At 30.5% G+C, this 11743-nt stretch overlaps 1 protein-coding gene across 1 annotated transcript in view; it reads left to right on the top strand.

The window, feature by feature from the left end:
- Positions 1-409: 409 nt before the first annotated feature.
- The window catches only part of LOC132733223 (autophagy-related protein 9A-like), a 37859-nt gene continuing 26525 nt past the window's right edge, over positions 410-11743 (top strand). Inside the window, exons 1-6 of the mRNA XM_060719825.1 lie at positions 410-570; positions 6342-6527; positions 6786-6894; positions 7350-7499; positions 7977-8112; positions 9615-9717. Coding sequence (XP_060575808.1) covers positions 6404-6527; positions 6786-6894; positions 7350-7499; positions 7977-8112; positions 9615-9717 — 622 coding nt within the window. The 5' untranslated portion in view covers positions 410-570; positions 6342-6403. The remainder of the gene's footprint in view (positions 571-6341; positions 6528-6785; positions 6895-7349; positions 7500-7976; positions 8113-9614; positions 9718-11743) is intronic.

The following is an 11743-nucleotide window of genomic DNA, read 5'->3' as shown; positions in this document are numbered from 1 at the left end:
ATAGATTGGTAATAAAACATTATTCTATTCTATTCTTAATAGTTAAAGCCCTGCTGTTAGTACTTGATCAATTTGATAGCCATACTACAAAAAGTATAAATAGATTGGGACAAATTTACAACTGTTTACCCCCTAACATTTTTCATTAAACATAAGTTTAATCTTGATGACTATCCAAATGATAAGTTGTCCGAATATATATTCATTTGACAAAAAAATAGAAAAACCAAAATCTGAACATAATGATTTTACAAATTGATTCACATTAAAAAGAAATTAGCGTATCATAGTGTTAACTTATATGCTCAGTCAACAAACATCTTTGAATAACTCAAACTGTAGCAAAACGATAAATAATTTGAGAAGAGGTTACCTTATTGTTATTTTCACAGTTTTTATTTTTCACGTGCACCGTCCAGATAAATTTACCCAGAAATCACCATTTTGTTTTCTTTTTTGACAGATGATGAAAATTGCGTTTCATTGACATAGTTATGAGCAATACTTATATCTTTGCTTTTAAACATTAGAAGCTCATCAAAGCTACCCTATACTCGTATCTGAAATTACGTAAGTGCTCGTGTAATTCTTTGCATTCCTGCAAAAACCAAACATGCATTCCTGCAAAAACCAAACAATTTGTATAAATTTTTTGCCCTTGTCCTTGAATGATTTTAAAATATAATTTGCTTCTGACTTGTATAAAGATTATTTTTATACATTCTAGCATTGAAGTTTTTCTAACTGTAATTTATCAAACAGATTTCAAACACATAACTTGTGAATGGTAAGTTTGGCGGTATACTGAACAGAAGTTAAATATGTAGAAATACAGTGAGATACGCAATCGTTTATCTTTACTCGCAATTCTACTGATAAGAAAAGCTTGTCTGCTGCTAGTTCGAAACTGTCAATCCGTGTATTATAAATATTTACAATAAATAGTGTTAACACAAACCTAAATATTAATAATTGAAAAGTGGGCCGAGTTGACCCTAGCCGAGTTGGAATAGGGCCGAGCTGACTCGGGGGCCGAGCTGACCCGGATTCTGCCTAAAATACGAAAGTGAGATTTTTGACGAAAGTGAGCGAAAGTGACTTTTAAAATAGTAATTATAACATTTTAATAGTCTTTTAAAACAAACTTGCAGTTTGTAGACGTATATTATTAGAAAATAATTATATATATTAACAGAAATAATCATAATGATGATTTAATCGCTACTAATTTGCATAATTTCTATACTGTACTGTACACAAGTTCTTATATCTTCCTTTCGCTCACATTGAAAAATACTAAAGTGACTTATAAAATATTAAATATTCTGTTTTAATTGAAATTTTTACTAAAATTACAATTTGTAGATGTATATTATCAGAACTTGATGATACCTATTTTTTAAAATAATCAATATGATGATTTAATCGCTATTTATTTGCATTATTTTTATACACAAGTTCAGATATCTTCCTTCGCTCAGATTGAAAAAATACGAAAGTGACTTCAAAATATCAAATATAGCGATTAATTTAAATCTATATTAATATAACAGATTGTAGACGTATAGTTTTGGAATTTGATAATATCTATTTTTAAAAATTATCATTATGATGATTTAATCGCCATTTATTTGCATAATTTCTATACACAAGTTCAGAAATCTTTCTTTCGATCACATAGAAAATACTAAAGTGACATATAAAATATTAAATATACTGGTTAAGTTGATTTTTTACTAAAATTGCTCTAAGTAGACGTATATTATCAGAAATTGATTATATTCATTTTCAAAAATAATCATTACATATGATGATTTAATCGCTTTTTATTTGCATAATTTCTATACACAACTACATAGATCTTCCTTTCGCTCACATTGAAAAATACGAAAGTGACTTATAAAACATTCAAAATACCGTTTATTTTGAATTTATATTAATATAACAGTTTGTAGACGCATAGTTCCAGAAATGAATAAAAAATACTTAAAAATCATTATGAGGTTTTAATATTCATGCATTTTCATTATTTCTATATAGCAATTTCAGAGATCTTACTTTCGCCCACTTTCGTATTTTCAATGTTAGGGAGAGGAAGCGAAAGTGATTTTAAAAATATCAAATATAGCGTTTAAATTGCATTTAATATTAATAATGCAGTTTGTAGACGTATATTATCAAAACTAGTATCTTTAATCAATATGATTTGATCTTCATTTATTAGCATAATATCTATACACAAGCTCAGACATTGAACTTCCTTTCGCTTACTGTGAGCCTGACGAAAGTGATTTACAGAATATCAAATATAACGTTGAAATAGAATTTCATGATAATATTGCAGTTTGTAGACGTATGTTATAAGCTATAGTAACTATCATTTTTATAAAACTTAATATGTTAAGATGAAAAATGAAATTTATTATGTAAACTATAATTGGCAAAACATGAATTATACAATTTATGCGTTAGGGCCCCGATTTACAGTTCTCTATTTCTTACATCGTCTTTTTCGGGCAGTTTTTAATTTTTGATTAACGATGGTGTACCTAACATTTAGTATTCTGTTTATATATTATATTGTAATTATACTGTTTGATTCTAATCTAACAGTAATAGGTCTTGAATGTGTTTCTCATTATTATAATGTCTCTTGAAATTCTTAAATGGAATGGTCTTATGTAGGTTTTATGTGAATAGTTGTATATATGTTTAAAAATGCATGTATACTAATGAGACAAAATAAAGTATGAATATGTTTACATGCAAACACGTGTTGTCATATCATTTTCGCATCCACTTTAATTGATAGTACACACGACAATGACCGCATGACGCTTTAATCCCACTAAACGCTCATTCTCAATAAAACACAGCATTTGATGTTCCACTGGGAAGCTCTTATACGAAGGTTTTTCTTGAGGTCAAAATGTCGTTAGAAAGGTGGCTTCCACTTTGTCTAATAGGGACACTCTCAGTTTTACATTTCTATCTGTTATTTTTCTTTTATAAGTACCATTAATACCCTAAAATGTAACATACGTTACTGTCGCCACCTAGAATTTTCAACTTTGAAATTGTGTTTCAGAAAAATAAGTTTCAGAATAAACGAAACATGTGCAATTAGTCATTGCTGTGTGTATATGCACTTTGGATATTGGTAAAAAATATATTTGACTGTTAAAATCTCATTGGTATAATGAATGATCAAATGTCGCCAAATGCATATAAATAAATAGTGACAAACCTAAAACAATAAGAAGTGAAACCCAAATTACATAATTGAATCGATGCATGCTTAATAATACAGCATATATATAATTATAAGTACAAATAAGCTTGCAGCCTTTCAAATATCATTCTATTTTCAGAAATTTTCATTTTTTATTCAAATCTTTTCAACAGCACTTTAAAAAGAAACATACGTTACCATTATTTAAGAGCCAATCCATTCAAAGAAGAATCCAAACAAGAAAGAATATTTACATGTGTGTAACTCTGATGTATTAACCACAAATTATGGCGGCTTAAACGGTCTTGCGTCATTTTTAACCCACTTTCAATGTAAAAATGAAACATACGTTACAGAAACATACGTTATCAACTTTTTAAAGTAAGTTTATCAAAAGGGAAATTGAAGTCAGAAAGCACGTATAACATCAACATTAACTTCTATTTGACATTAGTAAGTAAATTTTGTTAACTTTGGTCGTGTTTTTACTTGTTTAAGTAACCACAGTGAAACAAACGTTACTTTTATCAAACAGACTTTATATTGTTTACACATGCATATATAAAAACATAAAATCGCATTTTTATGACAATAGAATGATGTGCATTTGATTTCTAAATAAAAAAAATCGATTTCACGTGTAAGTTTAAATTCCGTGATAAAGTTCATAAATAAGCGAGTGTGAAACATACGTTACTCCAACTTACAATTCAACAATTTTTGAAAATTAAAGATAAAGTTGGGATAAGCATGCCTGTTAGTAACGGTTACCTCTTATTAGATGTAAGAAGACACAAAATTGTTTTTACAAAGGAAAGATATGTTAATAATATGTTGATGTACCAGCAGAAATGTTAAAAATATATTACAAGATATTGATGTTCTCAGCAACAACTAATTCGTTTCTGCAAAGAGCTTACTGGCCGTATTTCATTCTATATATAATAATGTTAAAATAATATCCATAAATATAAGTTATTTTACAAAAAATAAAATTGTTTTCTCAACCTTTACTTGCATTTGAATAAAATGAAACATACGTGACATCCTATATGGGAATAAATATCGAACTGTTTAGTACTAAATTTTCCAAATATTAAGAAAGTGGAAAGTTGAATATTTTGAGAAAAAAATTGCTAATACAAAAATTGTATATGCATTCGACCTCTCATATATTATATATGATATATATCTTTTGAATGAAGACATAAAATAATCATTTTCAAAATTGACTATTTTTGCTTTCTACGAATAATTAACTTTGAAGAAATTGACTGAAAATTAGCAAGGTTCCCAACTTCTTTGAATTTTCCTGGGTTAGAAAGTCCCTCTAGATAGAGAATTTACAGATTTTGATATATTTTACAGACATTTGTTATTAATATGTAGCCAATATGTTACATTATTAGATCTGAAATATACGTTACCGAAGAAATACAGTGTCATTACCGAAATAAATGCCATCCTGTTATATCATAGTTTCTTGTTCAAAATATTTCTGGCAAACTTGCAAAATACCCTAAATATTTACTTCAGCGATAGAAAATGACACAATGGCAACATCAAATTTTTAATATTTTTCAACCTCAAATGCTTTATTTTATTGAGAATGGGTGTAAAGTATTATTATAATCCAATCATAGGTATGTAACTGATGACACTTGCCCGGTTGTTTATTGAGTGGACAATTGAATTAACCTTTCTTCTGCACCACCATAGATATCTTGCACGGATTAAAGTGGCAGTTATTATGCTCATCCAGGTGTAGATGAGCAATGTACATGTTAATTTGAAAAAAATAATTTGGAATTTCCCATCATTGTTAAAATAATATTTCACTATGAAAAAAGGAAATAAGTAATCCACGGAATTTTCTATAAATATCGTACTATATATATCGGTAAAGTTCAATCTTTTTATAAGTTAGGATTTTTTTTTTATATTTTGTCATTTTCATCATCAGTTATAGGTCAATCACCATGAAAACATGAATAATAATGAAAATGACTCATTTATTTTTTTATTATAAAAAACATTAATATCGTGAATATTGACATTCACTTTCGTCAGATTAAGTAACTTTCGTTTTGTTCAATGTGGGCAAAAGTAAGATATCAGAACAGGTATACAGCAATTATGAAAATACATGGATATTAAATCATCATAATTATTTTTTTAATATATTTTAATCATTTCTGAAAACATGCGTCTTTCAGCGCTATATTTGACATTTTTGAAGTCACTTTCGTATTTTTCAATGTGAGGGAAAGGAAGATCTTTTAACTTGTGTAATGCAAATAAATGGCGGTTAAATCATCATCATGATTATTTTTAAAAATAAATGTAATTGACTTCTGATTATGTACGTCTACAAATTAATTGCAATTTTAGTAATACATTCAATTTAAACAGTATATTTGATATTTTGTAAGCCACTTTCGTATTTTTCAATGCGAGCGAAAGGAAGATCTCTGTATATAACTTGTGTATAGAGATAATGCAAAATAAATGGCGATATAATCATCATAATGATTATCTTTGAAAGTAAATATTATCATATATTTTATATTTTATAAGTCACTTTCGTATTTTTCAATGTAAGCGAAAGGAAGATATAAGAATTGGTGTATATGAATTATGCAGATAAAAACCGAATAAATCATCATTATGATTATTTTTTTTTTAAAAAATATCAGTAATTTCTAATAATATACGCCTACAAACTGCAATTTTATTGTAAAAGTCTATTAAAACGTTACAATTAATATTTTAAAAGTCACTTTCGCTCACTTTCGTCAAAAATCTCACTTTCGTATTTTAGGCAAACCCGTAAGTTTGGTGTCTTTCAAAAGTTATATGGTAAATTGATTTGTAACCAACGGCTTAACAGCTTAAGTTTCAGTTATCCCCATTTCTCGTTTCCTCGGGGTTTCCCGTATCATGGAGTAAAAATTAATAAGGATGGAAGCGATGCTCCTGACTTCCTTCAACATCCGAAAATTTGTCTACTCAGCAGTGCTTTTTCATCTCCCTTAAAATGAGACATACTAAGTGTTTATTATCTATATCTATGATAAAAAATTTAAAATGTTATTGCTATGAATTTCAGGAACTTTAAAAATAATTACAATGTGATTCGCACACACATGTGAATATTAAACAGTTATAGAGATGGCTGAGTTTGAGACACAGTACCAGCAGTTGTCTGTTTATGATGATGATGACACTGGGGAGGAAACTGACAACCCTACTGAAGACCATTTAATGATTCATGTCGTTCCTGAAGGGAACAAAGGTACATAAATTATAAATATATTATGAAGGGCTTTTGGATTATAACCTCAAGCTGCCTATGGTTAAACATGTATTCTTTTGCAATAACAAGTGTAATATGGTTGAAAAATACTTCAACAGAAAATTCTAACCTTTTACCAGTACCATCAACACAAGTCCAATATGTAAAAAAATTATTATCAGTTGTCTGATTGAAAAAATTACAATTTTGGAAACTAGGTGTATAATGTTTAATGATAAGACAAAGCATGTATTTCAGCTCGTTGGAATCATATTGAGAACCTAGATGAGTTTTTTACCAGAGTTTACCAGTATCATCAGAGACAGGGGTTTATGTGCATGGTGCTGGAAGATTTTCTACAATTATTGTAAGATAATAGATTTTTTATTACATATGATAACATTATGATAGGTTGCCAATTGAGTATTTTTAATGCCCAAATTTATAGTTAAAACAGAATAACCCAATGCTCTCCTTACATTGTCAGAACAATTTGTAGCATTTTTGCCAGCAAAATTATTTAGCACAGCAACTTGTTAATACCCACAAATTGTGACATTATGTTATAGTTTTCTACTTCTGTAGATTTTTGATTTCTTATGTTGACAATACCTTAGCTTACAAAACATCGGTGGTTCTACTTATGTGCCCGTTCGTGCCTGAAATAAAGCAAAGAAGGGCACCTGAGGTCTTCCTCCACCAGTAAAGCTGGAACATCGCCAAATGACCTATACTGTGTCGGTGTGACATAAAATCCAAACAAACAAACATTAGTGAAAGTCTTGTATGTTTCTGAGAATTTGTGTTTGTTGTATATTTCAGACAATTTGTGTTTGTGGTCGTGTTTTCTACATTTCTAATAGTATGTGTAAAGTATGATGAACTGTTTGACAATGTATATCGTAATAGAACCAGCCATCATAAAGTTACACTAGATGATACCATAAAGACACATGACGAGTGCTTACAATCGTAAGTGTTTTATTTCCTTTGCTATGTTTATGGACCTTTCCGGTTTTCGCAGCGGAACATTTAGCCACAACTTTTCCATTCATTGTTAGGTCAACTGCTCACAAACAGTATCACAAACATAAGCATGTGTTCTTTTGTGCAAACAAGGTCAACCAGTGACTATGTATTATCTCAGTGTAGCAATTGGATAACAAGTTAGCCAATTTACATAAAACTGTAAACACCGGAAAGGTCCATTATCAGTTTATTAGCAAATGCTTGATGGAAGAAAGTGTTCTGGAGTATTCTTATATTAAGTATCTTCAGACAACCAAAAGCCATAATGTTTTTAACATAAAACTACAAATAAAATAACATATATATATGGCTACATAAATGATTTTTTAAATAAATAATGGTATTTCATGGATTAAACCTTGAATTTTATTGGTTTGAATAAAATAGATAAAGTTATATAATCCTGGTATATATTTTCAGATTTACATCAACTATTATATTCTGCCTGATAGTAGCAGCAGCATTTTGGTTGTTCCGTGTATTGAAGGTCATCTATAATGTGTTCTTGTATTATGAGATCCGTTCCTTCTACCATACAGCTTTAAAAATAACTGCCGTAAGTCATCTGGTTTTAAGTTGCAATATATTAGATCAGAATTACAGTGAATCTTTAGATGTTAAGTCAACAGTTGGTTTCATGATGCAGACCACGATACATTAATCATTACTTGTTACTTATTGGTTTTCAAGCACTGAGAATAGTCAAGCACACTGTCCTACCAACAGCTCTTGTTTTGTTATAAAACTAACATTCTTAAGCTCACCAGGGGTGAGGTTTTAGTGAGACATTATTTACAGAGGGATATGCTCCAACAGTGGTCTTCTGCTCTGAACAATTAGAATTACTTCAAATTTGTAGTGTATGATCCTTTTGTCAATCAAACTTCAGTTTGTTTGCTCAATTGGGCACCTTTTAATGCCACCAGAGCTAAAAATAGAAAAATACATTTTTTCTATTGATGAACTAATTGACAGTTCATCATCAAACTTGGTCAGTATTACATCCTTTGATGATTATTATCAAGTTTACTTAAATAAATATCCATATGAACCCATTAGAATTAAAACATATATCTTGAATATTTTCTTTTGAAACAATTGATGTATAATAATAGAACCTAGTCTGAAGCATCTTTAGATGGTGCTCTATTAAGTTTGCTAAAATAAAATTTGGTCAGGCTTTTTATGAACCACTTAACTGATCTTATTTTACTAATATGTATCGCTTAAACGAAAATAAATAATTTATCACCTAATAAAAGTTATAAGACGTTTAGTCTGGGCCAGAATAAACAACAACACTGAAATAGGATGAAGCTTTCCCATAGATTCAATATCATTTAATATTCATCAATGCAAAATATAACACTTTATGATGAACCTCTGAACTAGCTGACACAGTCTGTAACATAAACTATTATCTTGTTTATTAACATGTTGATATCTACGAATAACAACAACCAAAAGTTTTACTACAAGTAAAATTAAAAAACAAGCTTAATTCACTGGCTACAGTTATATTCAAACATTTGGCTTATCTTGATGTAACTAAATAATATAATGGCTAATTTAAGTCAGAACATATTGTCTAAGACTGACAACAGTTAAAGGGATGGTGGGGTGGGCAATACAACCTGTACAGTACAATGCGAAGTCCTCGAGTGGCGTATCTATCCGCCTGTCAATTATTACACTTCAAGTTCAGTGAGCATTAAATAATCGTGCTAAACTATGACACAACAAATTTAACCATACTTCTAAAACTCTTAAACTGCAATAAAAACATATACATATTCTCTAGCATCTGCAGACACTGTCAAGGTAAATGGTAAATTTCTAGTTTTACTGATGGAGGAACACCTCAGAAACATCTTCGTGCATTATTTTACACTTCGATACATGTAACAATGGAAAGTATCTTGTGTGAGGAGCAAGCAATTCAAAATCAGCAACATAAATCACTCAGCAAAGAAGGCCCAATACAAAAAGAAAAAAAATACAAAATTGCATTGTTAAAGTTAACATGAATTTCAGAAAATTTGTTGTTTATGTTTGCAGACTGACTTACCTAACCTGACATGGCATGAAGTGCAAACAAGAATATTAGAAGTTCAGAAAGATCAGCAAATGTGTATACATAAATCTGACCTTACACAGTTAGGTTAGTATGTAAAATTTTATTGTTTATGTTTTGACATTTAACTCTCATTGATGCAGTTAAGGTTATACTGTATGTCATGTTTTCAGCTTTATTAGTTGGGCTGCATCTTTTGAAGTGATCCTTTCTCAATGCATTATGACAAAATGGAGCTTGGATCCCAGATGGAACCTGAAATATTACTTGTGTTTCTTTGATAGCTTCCTGCTTTGGAAAGAAATTAATATTTTGTTAATCATTGTTTAGTTTATGATGAAGCTTGTATGAACCACTATAGAGTCGTGTGTCAGAATCTTTACTGTTACTTGCGAGTATAATATTATTCTATTCAACAAGTTCAATAAAGTCAGTAATGAATCTACACAAATATAATATTCTAGTTATCACATGCTCAAAATAAACACTGGTTAAACTAAAATGGAATAATTTTTTTCTTTGATGCTTCTATAGTGAACAGTAACGCTACCATTGAGTAGATGTCTTTACACAATGTTTGTATAACACAAATGACATCACATCAGAATATATGCACAGCAGTGCAATACTGTTTTTAGCTCACCTGTCACAAAGTGACAGGGTGAGCTTTTGTGATCACTTTTCGTCCGGCGTCCGTCCGTCCGGCGTCCGGCCATCGTCCGTCCGTAAACTTTTGCTTTAAATGACATCTCCTCATAAACCACTGAGCCAATTTCATCCAAACTTCACAGGAATGTTCCTTTGGTGGTCACCTTTAAAAATTGTTCAAAGAATTTAATTCCATGCAGAACTCTGGTTGCCATGGCAACCGAAAGAAAAATCTTTAAAAATCTTCTTTTAAACAACCCTAAGAGCTAGAGCTTAGATATTTGGCATGAAACATCTTCTAGTGAGTGTCTACCAAGTTTGTTCAAATAAAAGCCCTGGGGTCAAAATTGGCCCCGCCCCAGGGGGTCATTGATTTTCCCTATATGCATATAGTAAAAACTTAAAAAATCTTCTTTTAAAGAACCCAAAGAGATAGAGCTAAGATATTTGGCATGAAACATCTTCTAGTGAGTGTCTACCAAGTTTGTTCAAATAAAAGCCCTGGGGTCAAAATTGGCCCCGCCCCAGGGGGTGGGTCATTGATTTTCCCTATATGCATATAGTAAAAACTTAAAAAATCTTCTTTTAAAGAACCGTAAGAGCTAGAGCTTAGATATTTGGCATGAATCATCTTCTAGTGAATGTCTACCAAGTTTGTTCAAATAAAAGCCCTGGGGTCAAAATTGGCCCCACCCCAGGGGGTCATTGATTTTCCCATATGCATAAAGTAAAACTTAAAAAATCTTTTTTTAAAGAACCATAAGAGCTAGAGCTTAGATATTTGGCATAAAACGTCTTCTAGTGAATGTCTACCAAGTTTGTTCAAATAAAAGCCCTGGGGTCAAAATTGACCCCGCCCCAGGGGGTCATAGATTTTCTCTATATGCATATGGTAAAAACTTAAAAAATCTTCTTTTAAAGAACCCAAAGAGCTAGAGCTAAGATATTTAGCATGAAACATCTTCTAATGAGTGTCTACGAAGTTTGTTCAAATAAAAGCCCTGGGGTCAAAATTGGCCCAGCCCCAAAAACTTAAAAAATCTTCTTTTAAAGAACTCAAAGAGCTAGAGCTAAGATATTTAGCATGGAACATGTTCTAATGGGTGTCTACCAAGTATGTTCAAATAAAAGCCCTGGGGTCAAAACTGGCCCGCCCGGGGGGGGGGGGGTCATTAATTTCCCTTATATGTGTATAGCAAAAACTTAAAAATCTTCTTTGAAAAAACCCAAATAGCTAGAGTTTAGATATTAAGCATGTAACATCTTTAAGTAAATATCTACAAAGTTTGTTCAAATAAAAGCCTGGGGGGTCAAAACTGGCCCTGCCTCAGGGGTGTCATTGTTTTTAACTATATGTGTATAGTAAAAACTTTAAAAATCTTCTTTTAAAAAAACCCAATGAGCTAGAACTTAGATGTTTAGCATGAAACATCTTCTTATGGGTGTCTACCAAGTCTGTTCAAAT

The sequence above is a fragment of the Ruditapes philippinarum genome, unplaced genomic scaffold, assembly GCF_026571515.1.
Source record: "Ruditapes philippinarum isolate M1 unplaced genomic scaffold, ASM2657151v2 ctg6881_1_1_1_1, whole genome shotgun sequence".
In the NCBI taxonomy this organism is placed as follows: Eukaryota; Metazoa; Mollusca; class Bivalvia; order Venerida; family Veneridae; genus Ruditapes; species Ruditapes philippinarum.
Note: the sequence above shows the minus strand (reverse complement) of the source record. Positions and strands in the feature narration are given on the sequence as shown.